This window comes from Callorhinchus milii, unplaced genomic scaffold (assembly GCF_018977255.1).
Source record: "Callorhinchus milii isolate IMCB2004 unplaced genomic scaffold, IMCB_Cmil_1.0 Scaffold11, whole genome shotgun sequence".
Classification (NCBI taxonomy): Eukaryota; Metazoa; Chordata; class Chondrichthyes; order Chimaeriformes; family Callorhinchidae; genus Callorhinchus; species Callorhinchus milii.
In genome coordinates this window covers 17,123,297-17,143,726 of record NW_024704752.1, presented here as the reverse complement: position 1 = coordinate 17,143,726, position 20,430 = coordinate 17,123,297, and the positions used below count along the sequence as shown (strand labels likewise).

Here is a 20,430-nt window from a genome sequence, read left to right as displayed (position 1 = left end):
TGCTATTCTTCTGTTCACCACTAAATCAACACCAAAGGTTTAAACAGATTGCTTCATCATCCCTAAATATTGAACAAGCAGTCCAGATTGCCGTGTGCCTATTTGTAAACTGGTGCATACAAATGCACTGATGGTACATATTGCGCTAATTTTAATTATAATTTCCATTTTAAATGAACCGATAATTTCCTAAACTGATTTCACATCATTCCTTGAGCTGGAAAAAAGTACAGAGATAACTCACCCAGTCATATATAAATCTTTGATCATTTTTACCCAATTCTGACCATAACAGAAATGCCAAGAGATAAATTATTGGTACTCTTGTTGGATGGCAGACCGGCTTGTTCTTCCCATTGCACTAAATTGAGATGTGCCGTGTTCTCGGCTGAAGTTTACTGTTTATGCCTGACAACAAAGGTCGATTTCCAAAATGTCTGACGGTGGTGTGGCAAAACCCATTGAAAATGTCACGTAGAACTATTCTTAAGAGACAGACAAACACGTGAACAGCAGCGTTTAAACCCCTGTTCCGTGATGGATTCAATGAGGTAAATGATCCTGTACTTAGAACAAAGCATTCTGTGAGTACATGTTAAATATAAATACAGTAATTTGAACTGTGTGGATCAGTTTTCATATTCAGGGAACTATACAACAACAAGGTACCATCACACGTCTGTTTTGTCAGCTAGACAGTTTCAGCCCTAGCTGGGCTGCCAGTCTCCGACAGAAGAGAATGGAAATGAAAAGGATAACCAAACAAAACACGTTCAGTTCCAAGATTTCGAGAAATATAGAAAAAGCAGTGCAAGGTGTGTGAAGTCATACACATGCAAGAGCGTAGTTTGGAAATAAAATGGGAAGGATCGTTTTAGAGTTCTTTTTTTTTAAATATGAGTGTTGAGGGGAGCTGTTGAGGGGAGTGTACATTGTCGGGGGTGTCATCCTTCCGATTTCCCGCTCAACTGTTCAGTTGACATTATAACAATCTCATTATAACAAGTATTTGAAAAGAGAAGGGCAAGAAAAAAATTAGTCATACGCTTCATAGCCGTGCGCAAATGTAAACCAGACAACAATACCTTCAAAACGCAAAATACTGCAAATGCTGGAAATCTGAAACAAAAACAGAAGTGGCTGTAACCCTCAGCAGGTCAGGCAGCATCTCGGGAGAAAGGAAAGTGAATCAACGTTTCGGGTCCATGACCCTGCGTCAGAGCTGGGGCATGGTGGGAGGGAGAGGCTTTTAAGGGCTAACAGAGAAGGGGGAGACAGGGCAAGGAAGGCAAAGGAGAAAATGGGGTAGAGGATCGGGAATGATGGGTTAAAGAGGTGTTAATGATGCAAAACTAAGGTGGGGGGAGCAGGGAAATTGCAACAAAATAGGCAGACCAGAGAGGGAAAAGGTATGTCTAGGACCCAGATGATGTGGTAACGGTCACAGAAGAAAGGTTGAGAGTATGCATGTGTCAGTGTGTGTGGAGACAGTAGATCTCGTGAGGCGGCAAGAGCAGTGATCAGAGGAGCGCTGAATTTCACAAAGGTATCTGTGATCGTGAGTGGATTGAAAGCATTGAAAGATCGTGGATGGATTGAAAGAATACCTTCAGATGTCCCAGGCATCAGGGACACCAAAGTGCTTGTTGCTAAGTCAGATCGAGTTGACCACATGATGAAGGAAATCAATTTTTAAAAGTATAATGTGCAGGAGAGGGTAAGATTATAACAGACCTAGAAAATAACATGTCCAGAACATATGTAGGTAAAAAAGCACAAATTAACTGAATCTGAATATTTTCCAGGACCATTTGTGGGACTGCTTGTGCGTAATAGGCTGCCAAGTTTTGCACAGAAAATAGGGTCGATTCACTTTACAGTATCTCCTATGAAGCGCTTTGAGACATCTCGAAGACGTGATGAGGCGTAAAATCAAATGCAAGGATTATTATTATATTATTATTTTCCTCTTTCTTGTTCCTCCCCAAACCTCACACTTTCTCCTCCAAAAGTTTGAGAAGCGTTTTCCTATTGCTTGCTTTCTTTTGTTGATACACTATGTACACTTGTCAAAATGGATCCATTTAACATTGCTTTGGCGGTAAGTGCCGTTGGAAGCTTATTTATTCGTTCAAGCTGTCAGACGTGTCATGCCATTAAAAATGCAAAACAAGGCAGACCATCAGCATCCTAAAGAACAATTTTGTGGTGAACCTAACAAATCACATCATTGTGCACCACCTCTGCAGGGCTGAGTGTTATTTGGACCATTCATGTAAACGCTATCTTGTTAAAATCCTTACTGAAAACATACAGGTTAATTTTCCAGCACGCACTAATTACAGGACACTCATTGGAAAACGAACCATTGTTCTTAAATCCATGGTCCATTAACATATCATTTAGTTCACCTGTGTAACTGTATAATTAATAAACTATATTGTATCTTCATCTAGCAACGACAACGGAAGACAAACAGCACATGATCAGCACAGAGAAATGCGAGTGCAACCTTGAATGAATACAACAGACATAAACGTTCAAGGCTGATAATGCTTCACAAATGCAATTGAACAATTGAGCAGTAATTGTTCCTGCAGTTCTGTCCGAGGTTCTGAACTACCAACAACGTTTCCACCTGCAGTAATTCTATATTTGTTGAGTTCCCTCTGCAACATTCTACCAACCTGCAAAAAATATATATTGTACTCACTCCACTGCCACTTCGCAAAGGTCACTGACATTGTCTCGCGGGTACTTGAGCTCGAAACATAGCAATTCTGTTTGGCTGTGTGGTTCAACAAATCATTAGTAACCGACGATAGTCAAATCGTAACCTTGTCCATTTACTCTGGGCACTCGTGTTTAAATGGCAATAGGTGAAATGTTCCCTAGCAATCTTCAGGAACCCCAATTATCTTTGTGATCTCTTTCTCTGTCCACTTAACCTGCCTTTCCCCTCTGGCCCATTCCGCTCTGCCACACAGCATACAGGACGAAAGGCCAGATCCACATGTGTCTGTGACAAATGTGCTCAGACTTTACAGGACTCGTCAAACATTTCTGAAGGAGATACTGTGAGAGACAAACACGACGCTGTCTGACGCAATGAAGAACAAAAGAAATTTCGACAAAAACACAGGCACTGGCGCAGATTATGTTTTTAAAAAAGCGTAGATTTAAAAAAAAAAGCAATCACTGAGAGAGTGACAGATGGGCTGCAATTAATGAGATAATGAAAGAATTTATCTTTCTGAAGCATTAAATTTAATGAGCGAGATGGATTAAAAAAAGAATATAAAAATAAATAAAAGCACCGTACTGAAAATCCTCGAGGGATCATAAATGGGCGGGGTGAAACAGAGAGAAAAATTAAAGAATAATTTAACGAAACGAAATGAAAGATTATGAACAAATAAAATGTTGATGGGCTATGGTGTAATATTAGTCATCAAACTAGGAAAAAGGGTCAGGTTGCTGTGTTGCTGCTTGCAACAGATGGGTCTTTGAACTGGCAAAATGGCAACTGAATTATTGAATATTGTGGTAATTTACAAGTGTCAGTGAGACAGAGTGAGATAGGTACCAAATTTGGGTGATCACTTCATGTAATCAACATGTATTGTCATATTGAATTGTGCTCCGCGGTCCAGATGGATGCATTACAACTAGAATTCTTGGCAACAGTTTTGATACTTTAAAAAAAACACACAACAAAAGTGATATAGGGGTAGAACTTGCTAGATCGTGACAATTTCCATCTTAAGCTATTTTAACCGTGCTACCAAGTGGGAAAGTGCCACTTCGAAATCCTGTTCATCTTTTCACCAGATCACAAAAGATGAAGAAAGCCCTTCGGTCCGTCTGATCTCAGGAATAGCCATCCAAACATTCTCCCATCACACCATCCAAACATCCTCCCATCACACCTTTTAAATTGAGACCCAACCATCCTTCCAATTGTATCTGTTCGACCATTCATCACCAGTTAACACGAAAGCAGCCTACCCATCACTGTCTCAAAGTTGCTTGACCATGTGTGATTGCATGTTCCAATAACAATTGCACTAAATAATAGACATTGTTTTTTAGGGCTAGCCCAATTTCTCTTCAAGTTATTCCCTACCTCGTAAAGCAGTTTCATACTCAGTTTAATCTGAGCATTCCTCCTAGAGATGGTTCCTTGTCCAATGATCTACCCCATCTCCTATCGCTCCTGCCACTTTATTAAGCAAAATACTGTATGCCGCTGAATCAGATCAGGGTAAGACACACTCCGGTAACTTTGCTTCCAGATATCCCTTATAGTTAGTCTTGTAACAGCGCACTCTCTCTCTTTCTCTACTTCTCAACATTTATCATCCAACATTCCCCAAATCAACTGCAATGTACTCGCACTGTATTAATTTGATCCAATAAAGCCACATGCACAATTCACAAGCGTTCAATTAATTTGGCTCAGTCAAAGCTATTCTGGAGGTAAGTCTGGCCTGTAAAATTCCATTAGTGATTAGAATGTTAAATGCTGTAAAAAAGAATTGAATTTTATTTCCAGTTTCCCAATCAACTACCATTTAAATTCAAGCACCTGATGATCATACTAAGCACAAAGAATGTTAAGGACGAAACAAGTTACGATAATACCACTTGCTGTTCAATGGAGTAATTGTTGGCCCCACATATTGGACACTCAAAAGTCTACTTTGCAAATCACTATTCATCGATTGAGTTTGAGTCCGTTGAGTTATGAGAGGCACGATAATCTTTCAATGTCATTTATGTAGTTCGGTATTCGTTTTGAGGCAAATTGAGATTTTCTAGTACACCTTTTGTGTTGCAAGCATTCCCTGTTACAATGCAAACGTTACCAATTTAAAGTCAAGCTCATTAATGTTAACATGCCCATTAATATCATAAGCAACGGTCTCATTTGTTTTCTCAAAACACTGTGTATCCTCGGGCAAATCAATTTAAAACATTTTATTCCATTTCATTTCAGAACTAGATGCATTTATTAAACAATGAATGTGAATAATTGGCCAGGAGGTTAACATTGCCTATTAATACCTCCATTGTTTAGTACAGATAGCTCTCACGAAGGCCAAATACATGCAATAACATAATTGCCACAAACGCTGTCAACAAAAGATCTGAATCTACCGCAGAGTAGACCAATGCAATAGCAAAGTGCGTGCAAACTGAATATCATTTATCAGAAACAGCCATGTTAATTTACTGAGATCAGGAAAGGGATTAGTAATTCCCATGAGCAAAGGCTTTCAATCACTAATGTTCATGCTGCAATAAAAAAAAGTGTTTGTCAAAGCCTGAGATGATCAAAATGTGGCTTTAGCCTGACTCAATCAAATCACTCCAATTTAGATTGCTTCAGATTACTGACTCCGATTCGAGGTCATTCCAATTTACAGAATGACATTATCTTTTGCATTAACGTTGTTTAAAAGCATGGGAGAATGCAGAAAAAAATGGACAACAACAAACTGCACTGATAATGGTGCGTTTCATGACAAATGAACATCTCCGAGTGCACATCAGGAACATCCTGAGTGTAACAGGAATGAGCTAAGAGGAAAGCCTGGAGTATTTTAAGCACTGCAGTCTTGAAAGAGCACTTTTGAGGAGATCTAATTGAGGAATGAGAAACATAAATGGTGTAACATCCAATTAGGACTGGTGGACTTAAATTTAAATCAGTGAAAAAGTAATTTTAAAGCAGGTATTAGGAAGAACTTTTGTTTATTTAAAAAGTGATAAATGTCTGGGAACAATTTGCAGGTGGGGCTTGTAGAGGTAAGAACATTATGGGTGTTAGAAATAGAAAATTACGGATATTAAAATAAAAAAGCTATAATGGGTAAAAACCCGGTATAGATTTCAGTACAGGCATACCTTCCTTTGACCCGAATCCATGAGTTTTCCTGAGGAATAACCAGGGGTGATGATTAATACAAGGAACAATAAACCAATTTGAAGACCTTTAAAATGAAATAATTATTTCCCCGGGGCTAACAGTCAGTACAAATTATAGTAATAAGCTTCTTGTTGCACAGGTAAACAGGGAATTACACATTTCTTCTGCACAGAACAATTTAAACAGTATTCAAAGGAACAGTCATCCATCGCCTAACTGAATGGTTGACTCAAGCCACTGGTTAAAGCAACAGTTCAATTTCTTTAACGCAATTCCCACAAGAACTTAAAAGTAATGGCTTTTCAGAATATGTGAACTGTACTTAAACCCTTGGTTACATTAAACGTTCCCATCAGTATAGTTCATTTCAATTCCAATGGCAGACTAACTTTCACCTAATATTTCTGGCTCAATCATTTTTATTTTGAATTTAAAAGTTTAGCAATGTTGAAAAATTATTCGACCATAGATATGGAATCTCAATCCTTCCAGTCGTGCAATCTCTGGCAACAGGATGTTATGCGTCAGCTCTGATAACAAATGATCTTTGCATAGAACGCAACTCATATCCCACTGTGCATTGTGACGTGCATCGAAGCTGTCCTACAAGTACGTAGAATAACACCACATTACAACACTGTCATTGGGATCCATAAAATCACACCTGGTGTTAGAACGGATCACTTCCAGGCACATGCAAAAAGATGGTTGGTTTCCCTGGATGAAAACGTTCGACTTCCAGGTCATCAGATCACTGCTGGTATAAATTCTGGTGCACAACACACAAAAGCAATATCGTCAGAGACCTGAGGTCCTGGAAGTCAACTATTTCTTAGCACATGAGAAGCTGGCAGAAGCAAGCTGGTTGGCTTTCTGCACACAATGAATTTTGGGGCCCACATCCAATCGTTCCACATGCAATCTTGCATTATAACGAAGTGTGTTATAACAGATTACATTGCATGAAGACCCCTCCTAGTGTTAGGTGAAGAGCTAATGAGAGGGTGAATGAGTCAGATGTTAGAATCAGAAATATTACTGCTTAAAATATTATAATCTTAGAACCTTTCCTGCACCAGTAAAAGGTTTTGAAAATCACACACTGCCCTAATGTGGTTTATGTGCAATTAGAATTGTAAAATACCAGTAGGTAAGGAAAGCCAGTACATAAAATACTTTGATTCAAATCAATTTCTATTCTGCATGTGCATCTGTAAGAAGCATAAGCTTGCCATCTGCTGTTCCTGTTCAACATTGTCGTCGTCTGAAATCTACAAAACAGCCACTGCAGTTCTCTTCTGGAGGAGTTTTAAGATTTGCCTTTTACGTATAAGCAGAAAATGCTTGAAAAGCACCACAGCTCATTCCACGCATAAAAGACAAAATAGTACAGCATCTGTGAGGATGGCCCTTCATCAGATTCCAAAAACTGTTAGCTTGTTTAAGAGTCGAGGGCAGTTAATTAAAGTAATTCTCTAACTAACAGAGATACTAGGCAGTATCGTACTTCCACAGATGAATTAGTTTGTGTATATAGTTACTAAATGAATGAAGGAGGATTCACTTTGTAAATAGAGTAGAAGCTTAATTTTCAATCAACCTTTCCAAAACACTCCCCAAATATCTTTAAGGAGTCTCATGTGTGAATCTTTCAACGAATAGAGATTTGCACTCTCCCGAGACTTCACTCGCAAAACAGACGGATAAATCCACATTACAATTCTGTTTGACAATGAGAAGCAAACAATAGATGGGACTCGAAGAAAGCAACAACCTTAGCCGCAGAACATTAGCGTTTGAATGAGAACAACCACCACCTGGATTTGTAAGTACCTTTCATGCAGGATAGCGACTCAGGGTGCAGCACAGTGACAGGGTTAGGTGCCGAGCAAGCGAAAGGGAAAGGTGACCAAAGGCATAGTTGAAAAGGGAGGTCTTCACGAGAGAGTTAAAGATGGGTGGGCGGGGTGGGGGAAACAGGTGAAGGGATTGAGGTAGCAGTTCCAGAGATTAAGGGTACAGGTGGTTGAAGGGTCCACCGCTGATGGAGAGGTGGGGGAACACGCAGCAGAAATGTAAGCAGCTTTTGAAAATCGGGAGTTACACGGAATTATGTTGTCGCTGCTTGAATTCCAGATAAAGCAAACCAACTGTGAAAAAGCAATGTTTGGTTTAATTTAATCTGAAATCTTCGGAAAGTGAAAAGTCGTCCCCCTGCAACGGATTTGGTTTGGAGCCGTGACCGACAGCTCCTTCAATTCAATTTAATACTCCGTCCACAGCACGGAGATTGCGACGAAAGGAATGCGTGGAATCCGTCCGGCGTGGAGGGCGCTATATAAATCCAAGTTGTTGTTGCTGTTGTTGAATGTCTGGGGGATGATATCGGGGACTTGCTCTTAAAATGGCCTCTCTCCCGTGAAAACTAAATGTATTTGCTGGATTTCCAAATACTTTTGCATAACATTTGCTGAATCGGGTGCGTGTTCTGTACTCGTCTAAGGAAAGTGCAGAGAACTTTACAAATATATATATACACACACAATCTTTCCCTTAGTAACTATGCACAGATTCCATCTAAGCTCACGTAAGGGATTGCAACACAATTTTCATCAATCAGCCGACTGCAAGCAACATGAAACGGTTATAATTCTAGTTTGCTGCTTTTTTTATTTCATCATATTCAATGTCAAGTTACGGTTACGATGCAGAACAGCAGCAATGGCTCCCGACACCGAAACTAACCTGCGTTTACACACATTTCGAACGAGCTCCAGAATCAAGTGCAGATGAAGCACTGAAGTTTCCCAGCTACACGAGCAGCGCTGGTGTGCAGTAATAACTAAGGCTACAGTTGCAGTTTTTTAACCAAATAAATATCGAGATGGAGGAGATAAAAAGCCTCACCGTTCAAAGATTATTTAGGAATATGCAACAACAACAACGACGTTTGGGTCAGCAAAAGCCCGGAAGGTTTCGAGCGCACGGAAAAGGGAGGGACATGCTGAGCAGATGCTCGCAGACCACAATCCCTGCCCAGCCAACGTTGTCCTCGATAACGCTCTCGCTCGGGCTGTGGGCTTTTATCCAGCAGGTGGCAACACAGTAAAACAAAGGCAAGGGATGCTACTCACAGGGGAGCTGCCATCGGAAAGGGTGTTCATGCTGATAGAGGTGCTCATCTTCCCTGATGATAGAGAAGGCGGTGATGGACTGCGCTTCTCCATGCAAGCGTGCTGGAGGGGCTCCTGTCGCTGCAAATACTCACGCCAGGCTCGCTGAATTCTGCAGCCGCATTCGGAGAAGATCAAAGAGAAAGATTAGCACACGGGCTCGTTAGCGGGAGCACTAGATTCTGACTCAAAGTGTCAACAACAACAACAACAACTCGCATTCATCTTGGATTTCCGCAACATTATCATTGCACTGTACAACCTTGCTCTTGTTATACTACCTACCACTTTGAACTACCACCAACTGCTTTGCTCCCTTTGCTGTCAGGGTTTAAAGTTAATGTTGCTTCTACTTAAATGTTGTCAGCTTCAAAAACTGGCGAGCTGGTGTAACTCCACACTACGCATTGAAAGCGGGAGCCTTAACTATTCTACTATGCCATTTCCCAGCTACATGGACGGCACTATTATGTGGGTCTAATTAAGGCTACAACTAGTTTGTGGTATTATGAAGAACGCATTATCAGAAGCTGGAGTGAGAGAGAAAGAGATACCGGTGGCCTTATCTGACTTGGTGTCTGATTTCCGGCTGGCCAGCTGAAATTCCAGCTTGCCTCATTGCAGAGAGAAATCTGGGATTCAAGGACCATTTATGAATGAGAGTAAATACAGGTTTCTGGCCATATCAGACGAGCAGTGCATTCAATATTCCCATTGAACTGGCAGCCTACCGTAGGCACTTGTCATAAGCTGCACAAATATTTTCAGTTGTCTTTAATGGCAGGACAACATCGATTATGTTACTGGTGGTTTCGTTGGCCCATTTGAGATGCTACCCTGCATGAAGGGTGCCATATAAGTGCAAGGTGCTGTTATAATAATAATAATCGTTGCATTGATTTTGCGCCTTATCACATCTTCGAGACGTCTCAAAGCGCTTCACAGAATACACTATAAAGTGATTAGACTGTATACTTTGTGGGCGAATTGCGAGAAGCAGTGTCCCACAAACAGTCGTGGATTATTATTTATTTTTATCTTTGAAGGGATGATTACCTTATTTTTATTATTGTTGTCTTCAGTGACATGAATATTTCACCATAAATAGATCCATCGAGTAATTTCAAAGGCAAAGCAGATGAAATAGAGAGATCCTGTACCTGTCCTCTCCTAAGAGCCAGGGGTATCCAGAGTGAAAGTCATGCAGTTATAGTTTTGCTGGCTTTAGTAGAGCCCTGAATACTCACTATCAGCTGTTAGATATTGAACTTAGTGTCAGCACTGATAATTTCATTCTCACCAGTGTTCAAGTTTGTTTGTGTGTGACATTGTTAGACGAGGTTTTATTGATCTATTCCCATAGAGTTTCGTGCAGCAACAAAACACAAGGTTCGTCCCTGGAGGCTCCTGTAAGGGAGCCCGGGGCAAATTTCTTCATCTATTGACATCCTTGATCTTGTGACCGCCTCTGATCAGTGTTCAAGCCATCTCCAGAAGTTTGGCTTCCTCTTTCAAGCCAAAGCACATCTTTTCCTCTCAACAATCCTCAAGTCACTATAAATAATACTTGGATGTGATACAGCATCTTAGTGCACAAAAAAAAGCTCAAATCAATCTGTATAAGTTACTTTGAAATATAACAAAAATTGTGCAGCCCCGATGGAACAGTAAATAGCTCTACAGGTTACAGACCAAAGGTTTGAAGAGTTTGAATCCTTGTCCTTGCTGAGTTTGCTGGCTCCAATCAGGGCTGCATCGCAAGGATAAATTGGCCCCACCCTTCCTGGGATTAAGGAGGGGAAAACTCTGTTAAGTGTTTTCGGACATTTCTATGTGCTAAGGCTTTTAGGCTTGGAATACTCCTAAATATTTCACCCACAAAATATACAGTCAATTCATTTTGCAGTATATTCTGTGAAGCGCTGTGAGACGTCTCGAAGACGTGATAAGGCGTTTTATCAAATGCAAGAGTTATTATTATTATAAATCAGACATTTCTGGTGCTCTTCAAGTCTGTCTCCTAAAAAGGAAAGGAAAAAAAAACTGCTGCCAATACCTCTCTGTAATTAAACTGAGGTTCTGGACTTACTTGGCATATTACCACACTATATAGCTGTGAGGAGGTGCTTTCCCCCAATGTTCCACCATATAGCAAAGCACAAAAGAGTAGCAAAAATGTGACTTTGTGTAAAAATGTTGTAAATAAAAACTATTCTGTAAAAACTCCTGTGCAACACATATTAAGTCCCCACATGGTGCAATTTACTGAATTTAACTTACATAGTTTTATTCACCTTATTAAATTATTAACTAATAATGCAATGCAGTCTCCATATAGTGTAATCGGACACCTGTGTTTTAAAGTCACTTTGTTTTATTTGAAATGCAATGCTATTTAATTCTGTTCTGTGGCAGACGGTCAAACAGTCTAATGAGACTGCCCTAATGAGCTGGTGGATTCATTCAGATCAGCAAAAAGCACCCAGCAAAACAAATCCCCAGCCAGCAATAAATTGAGGGTATAGTTCAGTGATTATTTTCATTAGGATTCCATACTGTATGGCCATCCTCTTAATTTCAGTTGAGGTGTGCACGTGGTTTGATTAAGTCATTTTGGGGATGGATGACAGCCATTTACATCAAGTATTTCAACAACAGCAAGTCTTGGTGGTTTACAAAAGCAATTTAATTTTGTTAATAATTTGTGGATTCCATAGTAAATCCATTAATACTGTAAAAGCAAATGGAGGCAGCGTTTAGTCAATGTCTATCCCACGCCAAGGCTTACGAGCGCTGTACATGGACCACATTTATCTTCAGTGCTCACTGGCTTTGTGCTTATTAAGGGATATACCAGAGGGTGGCACTGTATGGCTGATTGAAATTGACCAGCGAGACAGGAAATGGTGCAAAATAAAACAAATATGGACTTCCCATATATATTCAACCAAATCTATAAATTTTAAATGATATTTAATAATACGCAGGAATATATAGCAATTCTGGGTGGCAGGAGGAGTGGCTCAATTGGATTCCCTGTGCTTAAATAGCTTGGCGATACTTAATGACCCAGACATAAAGAAGAAGCATATTGGCAAAGTAGTAGAGGATTATTGGGATCTATGGGATCACCCCCGGATAGGAGTCATGACATTTGAGAGAAGATGAAGAGAAAATTGTGGGGGAAAGCCATCCTCTGTACTTCATTTATTAAAATCTTTGCTGCGTGATACTAATCTCAGGCATGAATGGATATTTCTCCAGGTGAGACACACAGGAATTAGTTCAAGGGAAAGCTGTGACTTTGTATTGCCAATGTTCAGCTTGGGCTTATCACCTTTCACCTTCATATTGCTATCCACATAGTCAAGTCATGCAGATTTGCATCATGTTGATGCAAATAAAGACAGCAGCGTTTCAAGTGTCCCACAGATTTCTGTCTACAACTGTCGATAAGTTAGAAATATGTTGGAAAAGTCTATTGGTTTTCTTTTGAAAATTGCAGTGGCAGCAAACCGATTTGCTTCAGTAATGGCTATCTTCATTCTACAGCACATTTCATTGTGAGCGGGCCAGCGTGTGAATACAACGTTACTTCCAGCCTGCTGCAGTTCGATCAGACAGTAAATGGAAAGTTAAACTGGTCAGAACATCTCTCCGAGCAACAAGCAACACGATAAAGAGATATTTGGTGTGGAAACAAGAAAACAATTCAAAAGCCTTTCGAGCGTATCTGTTGAAAGTGGTGTCCTTTAGCTGAAAATGGCAACGTTGCCTGTGGTGGTGTTTCGAATAGAGTAAGGTTGTCCTTCTTAAAATACTGCTCCTGTTGTAATTATCAAGGCAAATACGAATCTACAGGAGGAGCTGGATGTGATATTTCAGAATGAACGTGAGCAGTAAAGTTCCACCTGGGTCTAGATTTACTGACATTTCAAAATTTAGTGACCTCATCGATGCAGCCTTAATTTTAAAGCCAGTTTTCCGTGAATTCTTTGTAAGTACTGCAGAAAACTGACTTCAAATTTAAGACTGAATTCAACAATTTCATTCCTACGGTTCCTCAATTATCACCTGAAATCCAGAGGACTTTGCCGCAGGCTAGGTTTCCTGTTTTGATACGATGACTTCATAAGTGAATATATCACAAGAATCTCTCACGTCTGTCAGTTCACGGATGCACAAATCCCTTGATATCTTCATGCAACCTTACTCAAAAGATTATATAAATAAAAACCGTAGCGCTCTAGCTTTGGGGACTTCGGAGCCTAGAGGAACTGCAATTTTAAAGTGACATTAACCCTTTAATTAATTTACTCTTAATCATAGGCAATCCTGTTACTTACATTATCGCCTTTGATTCTGGCACTCCCATGTTGAGTTGACAATTTTCAATATTATTTTCAAAATCCATCGCAAGTTGATGGCTGTGAAAAGGACAGGAAAAAAATGACATGCGTGTTTGTAATAATAAACTTTTTTTTTACATTCTCTGTTTAATGGAGGCACTGTGTAAATGTAATTTGTTGTTGTTGTTGCATTTACAACTTCAATAATTCAGGGCTTCATACTTGAGCAAAACACTCACTTTTGAACCACATATTTTCCATCATGGACCTGCTCCAGAGTGTTCTCCAGTCTATTCAACTCCTCCTGAGATTAAAAAGGATAACCATTAGCATTTTATTCAACTGGTTACGTATTTATTCGATACAGTTATGAAGAATCACTGAGGGAGGTTCAACAATTTTTTTCACAACAGTTTTTGCAAGTTCCTTTTCCACTCATTTGTATGACCCTGACACAATGTAAATCTGCCCAAATAATAAACCAGAAAACCTTGTCTGTGCCTGTGGCACTTGGCAGCCAACAACTTGGTTGAAAGCACCAGAACCATAGCAATTTAAACACAGAAGGCCATTGTGTCTTTGCTGGCTCTTTTAAGAGCAATTCTTTCCGTCCCAATTACCTGCTCTCTCATCCATATTACTCCTGCAATTTACTCCTGTTTAGATACTTATCCAGTTAGCTTTTGAAAGCGAATATGGATTATGCCTCGACCACCATTCACCCGCAGGGCTTTTTGTATCCTGATCGCTCTTGATTCACCTTAAATATTTTTCCACCTAATTTCTCTGCATATCTGACAAGCTTGTGAAGTTGTCACGTGCAAAACTAGGGTTTTAGAGCAACCAGCATCCCATTCGTTCATTCTGTGTTTCTCAGAGCAGTTTAAGGATTTGCTGTTGCATTCCTGCAGCCACTCGAAATGGGTCGAGTCGAGTCTGAGGCCTTAAAATGATCTAAACCTGACATATTCAGACACAACCCAAATTGCTTCAATTCATAAAAGCCTTTCTAAAACATAGAATTCAATGTAAAGCAAAGAAACTGAAACATTAAAACTATATATTTTGTTTCATTTTAATAGGCTCAACTTCAATGTGGGGTTAAAATGGCAGATCAGGATGTGTTATTTTTTTCCCTGATATCTGTTGGATTTCTATAAATTCCTGCTCATTTTACAGAGCAGAAAATCTATAGCAATTCCACTCCAGCAGTTTCACAGCTCTGAATAATGATGCTTCCTTTCCTGCTTCTAAATTTATGAATGTGCCATGCAGTGTGCACGCAAACCAAGTGTGATTCTGTGACTCCAGTACTAATGCATCAGGGAAAAGTAAATACATTTTAAAATGTCATGAACGACAGGTTGTGAAGCTGTTTTTTCCCTGATCGGTGCTTTCAGAAATGCATTTGAAACTGTACCACAAATAAACTAGCTGAAGCAGACCATAAATTAAGGAAATTAAACTGGACTTGGGCCAAATTGTATTTTGTAAGTAGAGTTTACAATATCTCAGCTGTTGTGATATATAAATCTATGCACTGATTAATAGGATTCAATGATTTTTTTAAAAATCATAAGTACTTAGGCATCTGTGCTCCTTTTTGACTGTGTACATGACCTAAAGCCTCTTAATCTCTCTCTCTCTGTGTAAATAATAACATTTACTTCTAGGGTGAACATATTTTTGAAAGGGCTTCAATAGTCGGCAAAAAGGTTTACATAACCTTCTGACTAAGTTGGTAACATTCTTGGAGGCGAATGTTCTCTCACACGCTAAACCCTCAGATTATCCTACACACTCCACTGTCTTTTGAATGAGAATGTACTTATGCGTTATTCAGAAATCAAAAAGCCCACTATATATTACTTTTTTATATTAAAGGTTCATTCCATTCCATTCCGCCACCTAGTAATGATAGCTCATAAGCACTGATATTTTCTATGCTGGTTACATTTGGAATCCAAAAAGTGTCAACCTCCTCGGTATTTAGAGTTTACACAATAACGATGAACAGGTTTACGTTACAACTTCAAACTTTCACCATTTTGATCGAAAGTAGCTCTCAGTGCATGAAGCTCAATCACAAGACAGTCAATCAAAGCGGACTGATTTGATACTGATGAATGTGCCTCCCATATCTCTCTCTCAAAAGATACTAAAATATTTGTTGGGTTCCGCATCACAAAGCAGTATACTTATACGAGGTTTTGAATAAAAGGTTGGCATTTGCTGGTAGAGCACCTCATCATTATTTTTATGTTAGATCTGATAGGTTCATAAATTTCAAAAAGAAAATTCTGTAAACACGCTTTACAGGTACATATTTTATATTTATAATGGATATAAAATATACTAGTGAATCCAATATGCCACACAATTATTCCACAATATAATATCTTTATCATCAGCAAGACAGATTCCTGTGCATAAATATCAAGAGTATGGAAGACTGGGGTCTTAAATGCAGATTTGTAAATATTGAATCCTGAACGGTGTCAAATGCAATGTAATAATTCTCTGATGGTTCATCAGCCCATGAGAAAATGGTGCAGATAAGAAACAGCCAGTAAAGGGTGGCCAAAAAGTCATGATAAGTACCCTATTACCCAAAAAACACCCAAAATATCATTATTTCTTTAAGACTTATTAGACATTGTAATTGTATCATGACTTTTTGGTCACCCTGTACAATCTGAGATCAGTTCCTAACCCAAACCAGGAAACTACAAACTGCAATGATGTCTCAATATTGGTTCTAATGCTTCTAACTTTCAATTATGCTGTACAACACAAATTACATTTCATTCAGTGCCTTTCACGTCAGGAGGACAAAATTGTAAAGCGCTTGACACTAGGGCATTTGATAATGTTGATACACCATACCCGTTAAAGGTTAAGAATTATATCACAACTAAAAGCAGTCACCAAAAATATGCAGATAGTATGATGTAAGTAACTGATAGGCTGCAGAAATTTATCAACCACTGTTAATGTAAATGTCACCATTGTAATTATAAAACAAAGACTTCAAGAAATTGAATATTTATTTGACTGCTAAGGAAACTACAAATCATATTGGATTTCTATTAAGGAGCAGCCAAGCAAATGGTAAAATACTTTGAGTGAATTGCTTTTATCAAGGGCGAGTTACATAATTCAAGCACCAAGTTTCATTTCTCCGAGCTGTTGTGACAGTCTCATTTTAATGGCTTACGATAGAAGGGTTACCCTCTTAACATCAAAATATGCACAGACATGGATCCTGGCACTGAAACATTGTCAAAAAATAGTGAACAGGTCATAAACCATGAGAGCATCTTATAAATCCATTAAATTCCTAGGAGTGATACTCTATCCTAATTAAGTTCTATTTTATACAGTAAATACCTTCTGTGATGATCATTAGCTGCATTACTGAACAGTCTCTGTGTGTCAAGTAACAAGTGGCTATTTTACAGGCAAAAGGTGGAGGTTTGGATGAGTTCCAGAGAACTTAAATGTTAAAAAAAAATCCTTGCATTTGATATAGCGCTTTTCATGTTTTCTAGATGTCTCAAAGTGCTTCACAGAATATATTGTAAAGTGATTTCACTGTATATTTGTGGGCAAAATGCAGCAGCCAATTGCGCACAGCAGCGTCCCACAAACAGTCGTGGATTAAAGTGACCAATTTATTATTGTCTATTTTTTCTTGAGGGATTATTATCAGGCATGTGGAGTAAGGATACTTGCCCAAGGTTTCACCCTGCCAGGTCTCCCTTGTGAGGCGAGTGCTCTAACCACTGAGCTACAAGACTCTAACAGGACAAGGGCTGACTAATGGTAGAGCAGAGAGAGCGGGACATAAGCAGCAAAGAAGGGCAGAGCAAGGACTGGTGTAGAAGGCTGCAGAAGATTATGCAGATGGAATAAGGCAATGGAAGGCAATGGAAAATATTTGAGAGACAGTGGGGTTTGGGAAGCACAGGCCTGAAGAAAGTATAGGATTTTTATATGATCCTTGAACTACGGAATGTTTGGACCTGATCTCAAAGAACATCTCCCTCCAACTCAAAACGTATTGCATTTAATACAGATTGCCCTTCTCTCCCTCTCCTTGTTTAAGGTGTTTTGTGGCTATACTGTTGTTATATATACAGGGTGACCAAAAAGTCTTATTTTTCAGCTACCCTATTGTCTAAAAAAAATTATCATTTCTTTAAGATTTATTCGACACTGTAATGGTATCATGACTTTTTGGTCATCCTATATCGTGTATATTTTTGTTGTTACATGGGGTACCATAGCTGACAATCTATAGGGTTTTATTCTTCAGCATTATCAGAGGTTGTTGTTATTTTGTTTGTTCCCGAGTCGTACCATGCTTTACATTTTAAACTGTTTCATTGCGAAGCAAAAAAAAAAACAATTTTTTTTGTCCTTAGAAATAGGAAAAAAAAGTTTTGCTTTCACTTGAAAAACAGAGATAAAAAGGGATCACTTCCACCCACCTTCTGAATAAACCAATAACACTTTTGGTTTATGAATTAGAGCTTTTCAAGACAACCACCAGCTAACTTCTTAGGTACCAATTTATTCTGCATTTATCTGTTGTCTTCATGTTTGCAAGCATCGATCATTGGTGCCTGGGCATTTTGATACAGATTTACTGCGTTTTGATTTACAACACAGCTGTTTTCTGAAATGTGCCGAGCACTGTCAAGAATTTATAGTACTCGGAATCAGATTTAGAGGGATGGAAGGGTATTGCGTATGAATTTTGAACTGTATTTTGGCTGCTAATTTAATCACTTAGTTGAAATATTGCGAGGCATTAGTGCGAACGCTTTTTACGCTTTGGATGTATCAGAAATTGTTATGCAGCATCATGCATTCTTATTACAGACCGGCTACATTAATTGGAATACATTATTTCCACAGACATTTTGGTCATGCAACTGAAACCTTGATTAGAGAGCTCCAGCACAGCTGGCTCATGCAATTCCAAAGACCATTTCAGATTGGACACGAGTCATATCATTGCAAAGTGCTTTTGTGAAGAGGGTTCAACTATGCACTGGAGAGATGGGACAACAATTTTACAGAAGATTGGCCGAATAAACAGCAGCACTCAAACGTAGGAAGGCAGAATAGGTCGTCACCTGCCAACCGTGCCTTGGCAATTAGCCGTCACATTTTATAGGAACCAGCATGATTTTTTTTTACTGAACCGAAGGAAAAAGAAATCCTTTCAGTGATATCAACCGTGCTGATGGAATGCTCATCAATGTGGAAAATGGAATTTATTCTCAACTGGGATTCAAGTAAAATGCATACGTATCTGGCTTGAGCAGCTCAGATATCGGAATGGTCTGCTAGTTTATGTTAATCTTTGGTATTATTCCCCTAATACCTAATGCATTTGGATTCATTTTAATCAGGTTCTAATGCTTCATTTGTACTGGACCAAGTAATTCTGTTCTTTTGTGGTTCCTTTCCATTTTTACATGCGGGAAAGGAAGGCTTTCGGGTGATTAACACACAACTTCGTTTAAGGGAATTCATGCAATTCCACTCCAGTGTGTAAATAATGACACCATTGAAGCATTCAAAGGAGAAATAGATAGATCCCTAAATTCCAGATTCAGTAGGAAAGAGATGCTTTGAGGTTGAACAAATGTAAAGCGGGTTAAACTGGATGCCTGAATAGGACTTGGAAGATAGGGTACTCAACAAGATTTGCTTTGGTTGTTTCTTTTCTTTGACGTATTTTTACAATGCCAATGTTTTTAATCATTTTCCCTGACACATCATAGTTCAGTCATATGAATGTCGGTATGCTCAATTCTAAAAGAAGTAATTTCAAGCATATTTTGGCAGCGTAGGTTTGAAAAGTGTTGCTGACCAAAATGAAGCAAACATTGTGAATAATCTGGCATCCCTTTATACAGATTCTTTATCTACGTCCAAACAGACTAAGTTGTGCATCTCATCCTTCCAAGGCTGATTTCCTGTCACCTCACTTAATGCTAACCTTGAATCGGCAGTGGCTGCTCAGCTAAAATTGAAAATTAATTTTTAAATATTGGGGTGAAGATCAAATTACTATTTCAATAATTGATGCACACTTTGACAACACTATTTCGCGATAAAAGATGGATCTCAAAGTGACTTTGGGGCACTAGCATCATAGATAAAACTGAGCACTTCCTTCTTATGAAAGATTATTGCCACAGGCATAGTCACTTCAACCTGTCACAAAAATAATGCATCCAGTTTCCCATTCTTATCTCGACCCTGTTTTTTGTTGATACGGGTTCCTTGAAATTGAATGTGGGAGCGAAGTATCAGATTTAGTAGGTCAGGGTATCAAGGGAATGGGGCAATGGCGGGGAATTGGAGTTGAGGTACAGATCAGCCACAATCTTATAGAATGGCGGAACAGGCTCAAGGGGCTGAATGGCCTCCTCCTGTTTCTATGCTACCATGAAGCATCAGAACCAAGGAAAAGGTAACAAATAACCTCATGCGAACTGCTTGCGGCGTCCGATAATCGCACTGTGTTCCAGGTTGCTGGCTCTATGGGAGAACGGAATTCAGACATTAGCAAAAATGCATTGCGTGGCTAAAACAGTAAATTAATTGGATTCACGGTGAAAGTGGTAAAGCTGTAATAATAAAAAAGGGAACCTACCGTAACGGGAAAATTGCTTATTTATATTGTTATTTATAATTTCATATTACTTTGTGAGAGAAAAAAATTCTCTGGACTGCAATGTGTGCACAAGACATTGAGCTCATTGCAGTTTACATAATAAGATTTCCTCCCAACCTCCTAAAGAAAACTCATTTTTCATATAAAGAGATTTCGCTCACATGATTTCTCACTTTCATCCAGTAATTTTTCAATAAATTACTTCCTAACATTCCCAAGTGCTTGAAAACTTACATTATCCACATTTTCCAATTAATAAATATTCATTTTGTTAAGAAA

General features: G+C 39.0%; 1 protein-coding gene across 1 annotated transcript in view; it reads right to left on the bottom strand.

The window, feature by feature from the left end:
• Window positions 1-9,015: 9,015 nt before the first annotated feature.
• LOC103176348 (IQ domain-containing protein J) overlaps window positions 9,016-20,430 on the bottom strand; it is an 87,044-nt gene continuing 75,629 nt past the window's right edge. The window contains exons 3-5 of the mRNA XM_042339252.1: window positions 13,694-13,758; window positions 13,452-13,532; window positions 9,016-9,217 (exon numbers count right to left, since the gene is read on the bottom strand). Coding sequence (XP_042195186.1) covers window positions 9,016-9,217; window positions 13,452-13,532; window positions 13,694-13,758 — 348 coding nt within the window. The remainder of the gene's footprint in view (window positions 9,218-13,451; window positions 13,533-13,693; window positions 13,759-20,430) is intronic.